Source organism: Rhineura floridana, chromosome 1, assembly GCF_030035675.1.
Source record: "Rhineura floridana isolate rRhiFlo1 chromosome 1, rRhiFlo1.hap2, whole genome shotgun sequence".
NCBI classification, from domain to species: domain Eukaryota; kingdom Metazoa; phylum Chordata; class Lepidosauria; order Squamata; family Rhineuridae; genus Rhineura; species Rhineura floridana.
Window position 1 is genome coordinate 131,380,963 of NC_084480.1, and position 16,497 is coordinate 131,397,459.

A 16,497-nucleotide genomic window follows, 5' to 3' on the forward strand; every position below is an offset into this window, starting at 1 on the left:
TCTGCATATCTTAAATGATTGATATTTCTCCCTCCAATTTTCACACCTCCTTCATCTTGGTCCAATCCTGCTTTCTGTATATGTTCTGCATATGGATTAAAAAAATACGGTGATAAAATACACTCCTGTCTCACACTCTTTCTAATTGGGAACAAATCAGTTTCTCCCTATTCTGTCCTTGCAGTAGCCTCTTGTCCAGAGTATAGGTTGCGCGTCAGGACATAGGCTGCTTCCTTACCTCCTCCTTTTTTCCCTAGACAGATAAATGGGTGGCCTTGTGGTTAAGGCTCTGGTTTATACCCAAAGAGGGGAGGGAAGATGAGGAAACCAAAGAGGAAGGCCGCAACAACTTTAAAGTGGGGGGGGAACCAAGTGGGTGGAAGGCACCACTTCCACCTTGAAGAGGATAGGAGGAGGTGGGAGGGTAAAGAGGAGGGGGGCATGGCAGCATCTCAGGCAGTGCAATCTCTCTCTCTCTCTCTCTCTATGTCCTAGAGTATGTACATTGCTTCAACTTGTCTTACAGTATCACATTGTCTGCACATATACGTATGACTTCTGTAATCTGTGTAAAAACATAGATTAAATAATCTCTCCAAAATTATTTCTGAGATATAGGGGGCCTCTGCTCCCTACGGTTAGAGTTAGGAAAAGAAAGTAGCCAGTCTTCATGGAGAATATCCTTCCGTGTCGCTCCACTGGCAAGCCTGCACTGCTGCCAGTGCTTAACTGCCATGTACCATCCCCTCAAAGGAAAATCCTTCCTCACTTTTCCAGTAATGTGTAATTTCCTTGTGTTTCAGTGTTCGGAGACTAGATCCTTGTGTACCAGCAATTTACTTTGCCAACGAACAGGGATGTCGTTATTCAGGGATGTGGGGGGTCGTAGACCCAGTTTTTTTGGGGGGGAGGAGGGTCCCAGCCAAGTCCCTATGTATGAGCCAAAGCCAATCAGCATGAAAAGGGAGTGTGTTAGCCACTGAGAAGAGTCCTTGACCTTTCATGATGATTGGAGCAAATCATAATGAAAGGTGAGCCAGCTACTCAGAAGACTCTTCTCAATAGCTAACACACAGTCTCTCCTTTCATGCTGATTGGCTTGCAAGATGACAGGGAGAGCAAGGGAAATGAGGGAATGTGGAAAAAGGGGCTTGGGTGTGTGGGGTGTGTGGCATGACTATCATGAAGGGACCCTCTGAATTTGCCACTGCACTATTACCAACAAAATAAGGAACAACAAGGCCAGTCCTGAGTCCATATTGAACTCCTGCTGCTCTGCTCTCTTGTGCCAGCACTGTCTGTCAGTTTATTGACTTGTAGGATCTGATTGAGCCCTCTGAGGAAAAAAATCATTTCAGATTGTTTTTATTGTTCAAGTATAAGGAGCAAGACTGCAATTAGGTGTGGGTGGTTGGGAGTAGGAATTGGCAAATATGCCAATTTCAGTTTTTCCCAGTTTAGGTTCCCATGAAAGTTAATCAGCATCTTACTGTGTTTTTTTCCTAATATACAAATTTTTGTATGCAATTTTGCCTAATAGGCACATTTTTACAAAGCGATTTTTCCATCATGTAATGCATTTTTGTATGTTATTTTCACTAATATACATTTATTTATTTATTTATTTATACCGCCCCATAGCCGAAGCTCTCTGGGCAGTTTACAGCAATCAATTTTTATGCACATTTTACTCTAGCATATGCATTTTATGTACAGTACTTGGTTGGAGAATTCAGAGAAGTGTAAATTTTGAAGGATGGTTGTGTTTTGCATCATATATTGTTTTGGAAAATGAGAATTAGGTAGGTTTGCCTTTAAATGCAAACTAAATATAATTTCTCCCCCAGACTTGGATGGAAGGCAATTCTGGTAGAGATCTGGTAGGATCTTAATCAGTCTATCTGGGGCCAATACTAAGCTAATATTATTTCAGGAAAAATGTCCTTTCCTGCCTCAGAAGGCACTTTACCAGCCAATCTGTTCACAGTCTGTTCAGCACCTGTTGAGCAGGCAGTTGTAGCTGAAGTCATGCCATTCCATACCTGGCAAAGCATCCCCCCCCAAGACTTGCCAATGGTAGCAGAATGATGATAGTTGACTAGAAGAAATGTGGCACTGTGGTATGGTTTAAGCAAACGGAAGATAAAATCCTTCATTAAAATACTAGAAGCTGGAAACAAAAACATTGTTCACTGTTTATTAGATCACCTACTGGTGATGCTGTATTGTTGCAACAGTCTCTACTATATACAAAAAAGCAAGTACTAATCCTCTGTTAGTGCCATTATACTGTCGAAGCAACTTTAAACAAATTAATTTTTAAAAAAGGTAACCTGCAGTTACAGTTGTGTTTGTATATAAATACAGGCAGAGCACATTTTCAAACAGTTGCTGTTCTATGTGAGGTAGCAAATAACATTGAAATGGAACAGTAATTAATTCTCACAAGAACAAAGAACACTACATAAAATGTAGCCAAGAGAATTGGCAAATGGGAGGAATGCTTCAAAAGAGAATGTTTTGGGCATGCAATTTTATTTTATTTTTACAAAGGGCTAAAGAGAACATGAGTGGTGCCAAAATTATGATCTCTCATAGTGGGTTTTCATTATAATAGACAAGGGGTGCAGAGAGAGTATCTTTGTGTTGTGAAGATCCCCAGAGTAGGGTTGGCAGGTCTCCGGTTTGGGGGGTCCTCTCTGGGTCTCCAGGTGAGTCACCTTAATCTCTGGACTCTCAGCTTTCATTAAAAAAAAAAAAGTTTCTAGGTTCACAAGATATACACCAAAATGTCAGTCCCCTGCAATTTCTTTTAGAAGTAGGCTGCTCTAATCTCCGGCCTTTCAGGTTTTTAGCCAATCAGGGTTGTGATTGACAAGACATTTGCTGACCTGTAGGCACTAGCTAGAACCCATTGCAAATCTTGAAATCAGTTTCCTTTTCCTGTTTGTCTGCATATCAGAAGTTGAGTGAGTGTATATGTTATACTTTTCTAATTATAAGGAGTCAAATGAGTTTAAATTTTACTGGGCTGCTGAAGACACCAGTTTATTTGTCTGATTCATAGCCTGTTTTGAAATCTTCCCAATATGAAATTTTAATCCATTACCCATCCTTCTGGGCATAAAGCTATAATGCTAATACCACATACCTGGGAGTAAACCCCACTGAAGAGCTTAATTTTGAATAGTCATAGTTAAGATTGTGCTGTAAATCAATGGGACTTTTGAGGGAACATAGCAAAGCATTGTGTTGTAAATCTTGCCCCCTTCAATCCTTTTTTTAAAAAGCAGCTAAGCAGGGCTTATCTGAATTATTATTAGAATTAGAATATATTACCTGCCCTTCAGCCGAAGATCAATGCTTTTATTTGTAGGAAACTAATGCTTTTAAAAAATGTTCTGCAATGACCTGGTTTTGACAATAAACTATTATATAGATGTATGCAATTTTACATCTTCAGTGTGTGTGTGTATGGAATATTTCCAACAACCCTGTGAGGTAGGATTGGAAATCAAGGCAGCTCACAACAAGAAATAAAGCCATTTAAAATCCAATAACCATAAAACAAGTATAAAACAGTTGCAAAACAGCTTAAAGTGGCATGATTCTGTATTTTGGATTGGGTGAGTGAAGTTCCTTATCACTGAATTTCAATCCTGTGCATGCTTCCCTGTCTGAGTAAGCCCCATTGAATACTTTTGGACTTGCTTCTGAGTAAACATGCATAGGATTGCACTATGAATATCTTTACAGGTTGTGTAAATAATAAACATATTTGACATTCATGCTTATATAAATATTTCTTCATACTATGTATTGATATGTATCTGATTTCACATTATGTTTGTACATTATTATTTACAAATGATTATTTCCTCTACATTTTAAATGTGCCCTTATTCCTTGGGGTGGTCATGGTCCCCCTCTGCTATTTTCATCATAAGGGGCAGATTAGGCTGAGAGATGGTGCAGATTAGGCTGTAGAGATGGGAAGTGTAGTTCCACCCTCACAGTTCTAGTTCCCATCAACCTTAAAAAACTACAGTTCCCATTATTCTGTGGTGGGATGCATGTGCTTCAAATATATATTGAATGTGCTTTAAATGCATGGTGTGGATCTGCCCTAGGTATGCTGTGCATTGATTACTGAATTGAAAAGAACAATCTTAAAAAATACTTTTTTAAATGGGAAGGGCTGCAGCTCAGTGGTAGGGTACATGCTTTGCATGCAAATGTCCAAACTTCAATCTCCAGAAAAGATTATTGCCTGAAATTCTAGAGAGTCAGTGCTGGTCTTTGTCATCAGTACTGAGCTAGATAATACCAAATGGCCTAAGTCAGTATAAGGCAGATTCCTTTGTTCCAAAACAGGAAGGGAGGCCCAAGGGCCATAGTGACTCTGAAATTTATTTATATATCTTATTTACAACATTTATACCCCACTTTATTGTAAAAAACCCCAAAGCAGTTTATAGAAGGAATTAAAACAATAAAACTATTGGCAAAAACAGTTAAAGACAGGTATTTAAAAACATTCAAAATAATAAAGCCAACAATGAATGAAAAACAACAACAACATAATAGCTTCTGCATGCCTGGGTAGGCTTGCCTAAGTAAAAATGTTTTTATCAGGTGCCAAAATGAGTACAATGAAGCACCTGCCTAATGTAAATAGGTAGAGATTTCCAAAGCATAGGTACTGCCACACTAAAGGATCAATTTCTTACAAGAGCAGAACAAGTACTATGTTGCAGCTGTAACATGGAAAGCACACCTTGAACTTGGCCTGGTAGCAAATCGACAACCAGTGCAGATTTCAGAGCAGAGATATTATGTGCTGACAGGGTCTCACTCATGTCTCAATCATGCTGCAGCATTCTGCAGTAACTGCAGCGCGGGTCAGGTTATGCTGCATGGGGATTTCTGTGACCTTGGCTGATTGCCAGGTTTTTGTAGTTTTGCTTTTTGGTTAGGACCCGACTGGTTGTGGGATGCTGAGTGTTCTGCCTTACCCATAAGAATCTTGTTGTGCTTGGTATGGTATTGCATTTAGGGAATATCACTATCTTTTGTTTTTCTTTTCTATTTACATTTCATTTATCTCTGATCTCACTCGCTTATATCCATAAAAGCAATAACAGTGGTTCCATGTGGTCAGCTCAACGTCATTAAACCCACTGATGATAAACCATGTTGTTTGCATGATGGCTTGTTTCTTGCCCAATAGTGGTAAAAGAGAATTCACATACTGGGAAGTGTGGCTTCAGCTGCTGTTGTTCCTATGCTACTGCCTATGAAGTAGACCACAGTATGTATGTTTTTTCTTTGTCAACTCACTGGAATTGGGTTGGCTGTCAAAGTGCATTTATAGCAGCCCACAGGATAGGCAGGAAAGGGTAGAGTATCTTTTTCACTCTTACTCATTTCTCCAACCTCTCTTTGCAGTGAAGGGTCAAGTTGGTAAATAGGTTTGGAGCAGCCATATTAAAAGGCAGGCAGGGCATTCCAGGCAGGGGGTTGCCAACCCTGCTTTGAATCCCTAATCAAGCCTTACCAACAGCACAATCCTAGCAATATCTACTCAGAAGTAACTCCTGTTGAGTTTTATGGGGCGTAGTAAGTGTGTTTAGAATTGCAGCCTTCAGAGGCATCCATCTTTACTCCTGAGTGCTCCCATCTAACATCTTCACAACACTAGGCTCCCTTCTTCCTACATTGGCCTTCTGGTGACTGTCCTGGCCTGAGGGCACTTAAACCTTTCTTGCCAGAAGCAAGTAGACCAGATTAAATGTTCCCTACCCAGGCTCCCTAAACAGATGAGAAAGAATGATCCTATCACTTCAGCTGGACCTGGAAGCACCCTCATTTAGCTAAGATTTCTATCTTAATTTTCAATCGGATAACTTTTTTTGGGGTGAGTGGTATGCTCCAAGCAACTGTGATTGATGCTTAAAATATTATGCTTAATGACATCATTCGGGCCCTGCCCCACTAGGGCCCAGCCTCGTGACTTCACTAGGGTCCACCCCTGAAATCTCAGGGTTTGGGATGCTTCTGATCTGGCAACCCTAGTTCATAGGCACAGATTGCATCTACTCATGGTGTCCCAATAGTGAAGGTGAGGCCTTTGTTTGGTCTTTGAAGGGTAGTCCTTCTACAGTCACTTTTGTGCTTATTTTGACTCTGTTCCCTTCCGTCCTTCAATGGCAACGGATAGCCTTCATTGCAACATTGCCCCCAAGTACAACATTTCCTCCATTAGGAATGAAAGACAGTCATTCACTTATGTAGCAGAATTTTTTTTTTATTTATTGCATTTATTAGTAGCTTTTTTTCACAGAAGTGGCCCAAAGTGAGTTACAAAAATAGTACAAATATTAAAACTGAGTATAATAACCAAAACAGAGTGAGAACATAAAAACACATCCATGCATATGTAAAAAGGCATGTTTAACACATCCCACTCCACTAAAAGAGGCCACAAATTGCTAAGGTCTCCAGATTAAGGGCCAAAAGCCTGGGTAAAAATAAACATTTTTTGCCTGACACCTAAACAGAGATAGTGATGGCACCAGACATGCCTCCCTGAGGAGAACATTCGAGAAGCGGGGAGCAGCCGCTTAAATGGCCCATTCTTATGCTGCTACCCTCTGCCCTTCCCTTGGAGGGGCCACACGGAGAAGGGCCTCAGATTATGAACACAGGGTCTGGGTTGGTTCGTATGGGGACAGGCAGTCCTTGAGGTATGGGGTACTGAACCATGTAAAGCTTTATAAAACCAACACGTTGAATTGAGCCAAGAAACTAATTGGTAGCTAGTGTAGTCATGCCAGAATTGGTTTTATACGCTCAGGCTGTCTTGCCCCAGTTAGCAATCTGGCCACTGCATTCTGCACCAGCTGCAGATTCTGAACTGCCTTCTAAGGCAGCCCTATGTAGATTGCTGTGCAGTAATCCAACCTAGAGGGTACCAGAATATAGACAACAAAAGTTAGGCTGTCCCCATCCAGATGAGGGTGCAACTGGGCCACCAGTCAAAGCTTATGCACTCCATGCCATTGAGGCCACTTGAGCCTCAAGCAACACGAATCCAGAAGTATCCAGAAGTTACATACCCGCTTCTTCAGAGAGAGTATAACCCCATTCTGAAAAGACTGTATTCTGAATCCTGAAAAGACAGAGGTGTTATGTGTCTGGAGTTCTCATGTCCAGGAGGTGGGAAGACGGTCTATTCTGGATCAGGGTTGCCAGGTTCATGGTCTGAGACTGATCCTGTATCTTTAGAAGAGAAAGTCAGCCAAGTGCAGGTGTGCTTGCAACGCTGTAATGAGAAAAACCTCAAGGTGGAATTCTCCCTTTCCCCTGCACAACTTTTAAAGATACAGACCTGTTTTAAAACAGCTACATTGGTTGCCAGTTTGTTTCCAGGCCCAGTTCAAGGTGCTTATGTTAGTGTTTAAAGACCTAAACAACTTAGGTCCCAAATATCTGAAAGACCACCTTCTCCCCTACAGACCCTCTTGGGTGCTGAGATCAAAAGGAGCCTTCAGCTTGGGGGGGTGGCCTGGGAGAAGGCATTCTCTGTGCAGCCCCTAAGCTGAGGAAGTTCCTACCCATCGAGGTGCACCTGGCAACTTCATTATGTAACTTTTGGCAAATGCTGAAGACACACCACTTTACCCTGGCCTTTGATACCTGAGATGTATATTTTTAGAACCACCCTATTTTCTGTGATGCTGTTTAGGTTGTTTTTAACTGTTTTAATTATGTATTCTAAAATTGTTGTAACCTGCCCTGGGACCTCTGGGTGAAGGGCAGGTAATAAATTCTAATTCTAATAATAATAATAAATTTCAGAACAGGCCTTGGTTGCCTTGTATGATAATCTCTGTCGGGAGAGAGACAGCGGGAGTGTGACTCTGTTGATTCTCCTTGATCTCTCGGTGGCTTTCGATACCATCAACTATGCTATCCTTCTGGGACGACTGGCTGAGTTGGGAGTGGGAGTTACTGCATGGCAGTGGTTCCACTCCTACTTGGCAGGTCGGCTCCAGAAAGTGGTGCTTGGGGAACATTGCTCGGCACCCTGGACTCTCCAGTATGGGGTTCCACAGGGGTCAGTTCTGTCCCCCATGCTATTCAACATCTACATGAAACCATTGGGTGTGGTCATCCGGAGCTTTGGAGTGCGCTGCCATCAGTATGCTGATGACATGCAGCTCTATTTCTCCTTTTCATCTTCTTCAGGTGAGGCTGTCAATGTGCTGAACCAGTGTCTGGCTGTGACAATGGACTGGATGAGGGCTAATAAACTGAGGCTCAATCCAGACAAGACTGAGATGCTGCTAGTGGGTGGTTCTTCTGACCGGATGGTGGATATTCAACCTGTCCTGGATGGGGTTGCACTTCCCCTGAAGGAGCAGGTTTGTAGCTTAGGGGTTCTCCTAGAACCCTCTCTGTCATTTGAGGCCCAGGTAGCCTCGGTGGCACGGAGTACCTTCTACCAACTTCAGTTGGTGGCCCAGCTACGCCCCTATCTGGACAGGGATAACCTAGCTTCAGTTGTCCATACTCTGGTAACCTCCAAGTTAGATTACTGCAATGCACTCTGCGTGGGGCTGCCTTTGAAGATGGTTCGGCAACTGCAGCTTGTGCAAAATGCAGTGGCCAGATTGGTAACAGGGACCAGACAGTTCGAACATATAAAACCAATTCTGGCCTGCTTGCATTGGCTGTCTGTATGTTTCCTAGCTCGATTCAAAGTGCTGGTTTTAACCTATAAAGCCTTACATGGCTTGGGACCACAGTACCTGATGGAACGCCTCTCCTGACATGAACCCACCAGTACACTATGCTCAACATCCAAGGCCCTCCTCCAGGTGCCTACTCGGAGGGAAGCTGGGAGTCTGGCAGCAAGGGAGAGGGCCTTCTCAGTGGTGGCCCCCAAATTATGGAATGGTCTTGCTGACAAGGTGTGCCTGGCGCCCACACTGTTGTCTTTTCGGCACCAGGTCGAGACTTTCCTTTTCTCCCAGGCATTTTAGCATGTGTTTTTAAATTGTTTTTTTAAAAATGTGCTTTTAAATTTGTATATTTGTAAATTTGTTTTTAATGTTTTTAATTGTTTAAACCGCCCAGAGTGCTTCGGCTATGGGGCAGTATACAAATGTAATAAATAATAATAATAAATAATCCCATCTGGTCTATAGAAACACTCATTAACAGTGCCTCAGTCTTGTCTGGAATAAGCTTCAATTTATTGGCTCTCATCCAATCCATTACTGAGGCAATGTATCAGTCTGGTCCATCCATTGCCACATCTGCAGATGTAAAGGAGAAGCAGAGTGATGTGTCATCAGCATATTGCTGTCATGTACTCCAAAACTCCACTCAGTGGTTTCATATAGATGTGAAACAGAATGAGGGATAAAATCAAACCCTACGGTACCTCACATTGAAGGCTCTACAGAGTGAAACAATACTCTCCAAGTGCCACCTTCTGAAAATGACCATCCAAGCAGGATCAGAACTACCACAGAAATCTAAGAAAGTTGTCCAGGATTGTGCTTATACTTCTTGTATTGAATCAATCTAGACTCCATTCTCTTGCCATCTAAGGCAGCAAGGGACATGGCTGGACAGGAATGCATGCACAGCTTTGAAGGAGTCATGCAATTCTCCAAAGCCACAAGTGAGTGACAGCGTTTCTGTGATGGTGGGAATGCAGAAAATCTCTTGAGAAGCCAGGGAACCCTCATGAGATTGTGATGTTTGCATTGCTATATATAGTAGATGTGAGTAGGAGGCCAAGGGGGAGTCAGCTCAAGACTTGGTTCCACTGCTGGGTGACAAAGTGAGCACATGAAAGAGGAACCAGATGTTGCTCCCCACTATGGAGACCCTGCTCTGTATCAGTTCAGAATCATAACATCGGAGGGAGTAATCCTTGAAGAAAATTGGGTGTTTTCCCCTATGCAAATTGCCAGGGGAGTGTCCAGTCCAAATTGAGACTATAGCGAGTAGAACAGACTATAGTTACCCACTAGGGTCCCAATCCTTGCCCTGAAGCTTGCAGTCTGTGTTAAAGAGAATCCTGCACTTAACGACACAGATATGGAGCTAACATATTGTCCAGTTTGGTGCTGAAGTCTAAAATGATTTGACTTTGACAGATCATGCATGTTAAACCCCTTTGATTACAACATAACTTGCAGTCTTATCCGAAACATGTTTAGTCAGAAGTAAGCCAAACTGATTTCAAATAAATTTGCATAGAACTGCAGCCTTAAGCATATTTAATTTTTTTCCCTGGATTGTATCCTTGATATATTTGCTACATCAAAATGTTTTACTATCTGATATTGAGCTTCTATAGAAGTAAATGGCTATGTTGAGAAATATCTTCTAAAACTGGCTGGTTATTTACTATTTTGTATGGTTCTGTGCACAAGGAACACAATTTATATATATATATATATATGTAAAATTTGAATTCAAATTCAACTGCCAACTTTGGTTCCAATGTAAAGCTTTCTTCTGTCTTCTCTAGGAACGACGCTATTAAGCCTGTACCATGGAGGACTGCCTTCACACTTCTTCCGAAAATCTTTCCAAACTGGTCAGTTGGGCCCATAGTCATGGGACCATTTGCAGCCTCATTCCAAATCTAAAGCACCTACTTTCAGAGGGTTCCCATGGCAACCTCACAGCTATGTGGGGCTGTAGTGCAGGCCACGCCTATCACTGGCCACTGACTGTAACATGTAGGGCTGGCTCACAGGAAAGAGTGTGCTTCCAAGACAACAGGAGCTTCAACTCAGACAGTCCCAGCATCATAGGTATGCCCTCAGACACACAAACAAGTCCAGTGGAACGATACTCTGGAAGGCCAGGGAAAGCAAAGTTAGATTGTAACAGAACCAGAGATTCCTGTGATTTCTCTTACTGCAGTGAGCCTTCTGAACTAGATGAAACTGTGGAGGAATATGAAGATGAAGCTACTCTTTTTGACATGGTCTGTGAGTCTTCAGTGACAGATGAAGATAGTGATTTTGAGCTTCATCCTCAAAGATCTGAAGCCAATTCCCGTAAAAGGCCAGGCCTGGGTCCCTCCTCCTCATTTCATTCAGGCTCCCATTCTCAGGTCATTGATGGAAGCAGCAATGATGTGTTAGTCAAAAAAATCAAGCAAGAACTCCCTGAGGATTATTACATTGTGGCTAATGCAGAGATTACTGGCGGCATTGATGGGCCTGCATTATCCTTGACGCAGATGTCAAAACCTAAAGCTCATTCTGGAGCCTCCCACCCTGTGCCACCCAAACCCACTCCTCATGCATCACCTTCACTCAGTGCTGAACTTGATTTGCAAAGTGTCTCTGTCTCTTCACCAGTTGTTTCAAGGCCATCTGCTCAGAAGCCTCTAAAAGTAACTCTGGCTTCCCCAAGTAGAGGGCCTGGTAGCACCCCGGCAGTCAATCCTCAGGCAACCCTCCAGATGCCTGTCAGCACCTCCAGTGCTGGTAAACAAATAAGCATTCCTCTATCAGCCTTGCAGCTCCCTGGGCAAGAAGAGCAAACAGCCCCAGAAGATCTCCAGCCTGTGCCAAGTCAAGTCCCCAGCGATGTAGCATTATCTCCTTCTGTTAGTACAGAGCCAGAAGTGAGCTCTAGCCAGCAGCAGCCAAGCACTGCTCCCACCATCGCCACTGAGCCAATGGCACAGACAATACCAGGTATCAATATTCGGAATGCTTCTCTTGGTGTATTGATTTGAGGTATTTTTTAAAGTTCTGTTCAGAAGATCAAGGTTTTAACTCAATGCATGCAAGTGTGGATTGGTTGTGCTAGTAAAATGAAATATAGATCACATTCAGAAAATAAGTGTACAAGGAAGCATCAGTAAAATAGTGTGATTTGGAGGCAAGGTGGTTATTGCAAATTTCATAAAGAAATAACTAAGGGGGTTTGTTTACACTAACTTGCCATGACACAGATGTCAATGTTCCACAACAGTGCAATATAGTTATGTGGAAGTAAGTCCAATGTTTCAATGGGACTTGCTTCTGCAGAATGGCTGGGCAAGCCAGTACATTGCAACCTCACACACATCCCGATTGTCTCCTATGTGGAAGTGAACGCATGTCTGCTTTTGAGAAGGTGGGTGCTCTGGCGGTGGGGGTGGATTTGTATCGGGGCCAGGTCTAGGGCTCCCCCTGGCAGTGGTGGGCATATATCTCAACACAATGATGTCCCATTCCTGAATAAAAAAGACTTCTTACATTTCCTGAAAGAAAAAAGGGAGTGAAACAGGCGGGCCTCCTTTGGTAGGGAGCTCCATGATGCAGATGTTACACAACTTCTACAGAGAAGGCCCTTGTCATGGTAGCCTCTTGTCACACTTCAGAGGTCAAGCACACCCCTAGCAGACCCCTCTGAACCTGATCTTAAGGAATGAGGAGATCATTCTGGAAGATGCTTTCCTTCCCATAGTCTGGATCCAGACCATTTTAGATCTTTGCAGATCAAAAGTAGCATGTTGGATGACACCAACATTCTAATTAAGTGCAATCCATCAGTAGTACTTAATGACTGCTATAACTGACATCATTTAGCATTGCCCACTTCCCTGAAAAAAGGTACTAGAAATACATTAAACAAAGCAAACCCCTGTCATATTAAAACTAAAAACATTGCAATTGAAAAGTTAATCTTAAATTGCTGCTCTCCTTTTATAGGTTTCGTTTGTTATTAGGATATCTAGGGCTTGAACTAGTAATAAGATTAGGCTGGGGGTCTAGCCTAGTGAGTTACCCAGGATTGTATAGGCTCTCGTCCTAAATCCCTCTGCAGGAATGGAAGGGAATAAAGATGTGTAAGTAACATCAATGGCTGTGATTGGCAAACAGTATGAGATACCTGGATTGGCCAGGCTACCTGATATATATACCAGGAATGTGACTTTCTGCTCTTGCAGGTGTTTTTGTGGGCTATCTGTAGAAAAAATGTGTCATCAGAAGGTTCAATCTAACATTTTCTGCCATCTTTTCATTTTGGAATACCACTGAATGAAGGTTGAAATGTGTTTTCCTTTTGTTTGTTTTTAAATGTTGCAACATCAGTTTGATTTGGGAACCTTTTAAATGTTTATTTCCGTTGAACCAGAGTATTTTTTTTAAATAATGCATCTTGTATAAACCTCCTTGTTCTATAAAGATAATTGGCAGAAAAATGTGAGATGTCGCCAAACAGTGGATGCTTTGTTTACTGACAAAAATTACATTTATTTAAAGTATTTGTTGTTGAATGTCACCAAGGTTTACATTTTATTGAACAAATGGTGGTTCATTGTAAATGATGAGTGTTTTTATATGAACTTTGGACATTTTTAATAGTAAAAAAGGTTTGTTGATCGTAAATGAAAGCTTGGCTAGCCAAAGTCTGTTGTAAACCTTTTAATGCTGAAAATAAAAACTTGTTTTCCAGTTTTATACCCTTTGTTATCTCAATAGCTATGCAGCAAAAAGTCTTTTAAACTTAAACACAGGTTTAAATTCTGTTATTTGTAATCCTCTGTGCTCAAAATGCTTCCCAAAGGGACTGCTTAAGCCTTCAGTCCTTGAGCATTATGCAGATGTTAACCAGAAGCTACTTATTTTTGAAGGTTTCAGTGGAAGGTGGAGAGCAGGGTCAAGAGTCAGTAAGGCCCATGAAGCTTCTTTTTGATGTATTCAAAATTAAATTATGAAAAAGAGCATGTGAAGAGCATTTCTTGTGAATATTTTCTACTTTTTAATGCCTCATAATAATTATATTTTCAATATTTAACAGTAACCTTTTGAATGAAACAAAGTGGTTTGTGCCTTGTACATAGGCCTGATTAATATTTTATAATAATGATGTGTAGTGTGTAAAACTACAAGTTGGCTGGAGAAATAGATACTTCTGATGTTTAACCATATGTGATCAATGGTGCAGTTAGGTATTTCTTTTACTTTGGCTGAATGATTTTATTGTCCTCTCCCTTCTGGACTGAATGGTCTTATGGGGACTCCCGTCTTCAGATGCTAATGTATATTAATTGCTTCAGTTGGTAAGCCAGCCCTGCTGCATTGACTGGCATCCTGGACTTATGCCCCACATCCTGCCTGAGTACACCACTAGGAAGTGATTTGGAATATACCAGGATGACAGAAGCCGCATCTGCTGAAATATCCTCTTATGTACAACTACTGTGCTGAAGTTGTAAGGGTTTTATCTTCCATTGCATCTGATCACCCTGTCTGCACAGGATCAGGTGCATCTTTGAAGCCAATCACTGATCACAAGTGATATGAAATAATAATAATAATGAATTTATTTTTGTTATCTGCCTCTCACTTGGAGTGTGGGTCCTGAGGTGGATTACATAGATTTAAAAATGCAAAGCATACATAAAACCATACAGAGTTAAAAATACAAAAACATACATAAACAAATCCATGAAATCCTTAAAAACATCAGTATAATGGCATAAAGAGTAGAAATTTAACCAAATGCTTGCATAAAAAGATGGGTCTTCAGCAGCTGTCTAAAGACAGGAAGAAAAGGAGCTATCTTACCTCTCAGGGGAGGGCATTCTACAGTGTAGGGGCCACAATAGAGAAGGCTCTGTTGTGAGTATTTGCCAATCGGGCTTCAGATATAATAGGCACTCACAACAGGCCCTCTTTCCTGGCATGACTATTAAGGGGAAGACAGGCAGACACATACCTAGCTCCCAAACCGTTTAGGGCTTTAAAGGTCAAAATTACACGGCTTGGGACCACACTACCTGATGGAACGCCTCTCCCGATATGAACCTACCCGTACACTGCGCTCAACATTGAAGGCCCTCCTCCGGGTGCCTCCTCAGAGGGAGGCTCGGAGGATGACAACAAGAAAGAGGGCCTTCTCAGTGGTGGCCCCCGAATTGTGGAATGATCTTCCTGACGAGGCACGCCTGGCGCCAACATTACTATCCTTTCGGCACCAGGTTAAAACTTTCCTCTTCTCCCAGGCATTTTAGCATTTTAGTATTTTAGTATTTAGTATTTTAATATGTGTTTTTGTCTGTCTTAAAATGTTTACAATTTTGAAATTTGGATGTAGTTTTAAAATTGTTTAAATATGTGTTTTAATTGTAGATGGAAGTTTTAGTTTGTACACCACCCAGAGAGCTTTGGCTATGGGGCGGTATAGAAATTTAATAAAATAAATAAATAAATAAATAAAATAAAACCTGCACCTTGAATCTGAAACAAACTGGGAGCCAATGTAGCTCTTTTAGCACTAGGGTTACCAGGTGTCTGGTTTGTGGCTTGAGTTTCCAGCTTTTGGGGGTCCCCTCTGGGTCTCTGGGTAACTCACCTTAATCCCCAGACTCTCAGCTTCAATATATATAAAAAAGTAAGTTTCTAGGTGGTCTGGTTCCCAAGATATACATCAAAATGTCAGCCACCCCTGCAACTGTTAAATCTGTTTAACAGATCTGTTATAGCAGCTCCTAGCTAACCCCGCCCTTTCAAGATTGTAGCCAATAAGTGAAGCCAGGGTTGTGATTTGTTGACCCAGGCAGTGCCTAGACTTAATTGCAACATCAGGAAATGGTGGGTTTGAGATCTTCAGCTTGAGTAAGTAAGAATATGACTTAAAGCTTTTTTCCCCTCTTGTGTGCAAGAGTCAGACCCTGGGCTGTTGGAGAGGGCAGAGTTTTGGAAACCTTGGCAATATGAAAGTATTTAATCCAATACTTGCTTTTCTGGGAGTAAAGCAATGCTAATCCCACGTACCTGGAGTAAACCCCATTGAATTCATTAGGACTGACTTTTGAGTAGATGTGGTTAGGATTGTGCTGTAAATTAATGGGACTTTTGAGTAAACATAGCAAAGAATTGTGTTTGTGTTGTAAATCTTTCCCTCCCCCTCCAGTCCTATTTTTCAAGCAATTAGGCAGGGTTTACCGAGGTCTCACATTTTTTATTATGTAGGAAACTAATACTGATCTTTTAAAAAAATGTTCTGCAATGACCAACTGGTTTGACAATCAACTATTATATGGGGTGTATTTTTACAAGTGTGTATGTGTGTATATAGAGTCTTTCCAACAACCCTGTACGGTAGGGTTGGTGATTGGAAACCAAGGCAGCTCACAATAAGAAATAAATCCCTTTAAAAACCAATGACCATAAAACAAGTATAAACAGTTGCAAAACAGCTTAAAGTGGCATGATTCTGAATTTTGGGTTGGGTGAATGAAGTTTATTTATGTTTATTTATTATTTGATTTATATCCCGCCCTTCCTCTCAGTAGGTGCCCAGGGCAGCAAACAAAAGCACTAAAAACACTATAAAAATCACAAAAACAGACTTTAAAATATATTAAAACAAAACATATTTAAAAACATTTTTAAAAGCTGTGACTCCAAAATTTATTTATGTATTTTATTTACAACAGTTATATACTGCTTTGTTGTA

The 16,497-nt window shown here is 41.4% G+C and overlaps 1 protein-coding gene across 1 annotated transcript in view; it reads left to right on the forward strand.

Annotated features, from left to right (window-relative positions):
- The window catches only part of KIAA1958 (KIAA1958 ortholog), a 134,772-nt gene that overhangs the window by 21,765 nt on the left and 96,510 nt on the right, over nt 1-16,497 (forward strand). The window contains exon 2 of the mRNA XM_061609656.1: nt 10,553-11,738. Coding sequence (XP_061465640.1) covers nt 10,577-11,738 — 1,162 coding nt within the window. The 5' untranslated portion in view covers nt 10,553-10,576. The remainder of the gene's footprint in view (nt 1-10,552; nt 11,739-16,497) is intronic.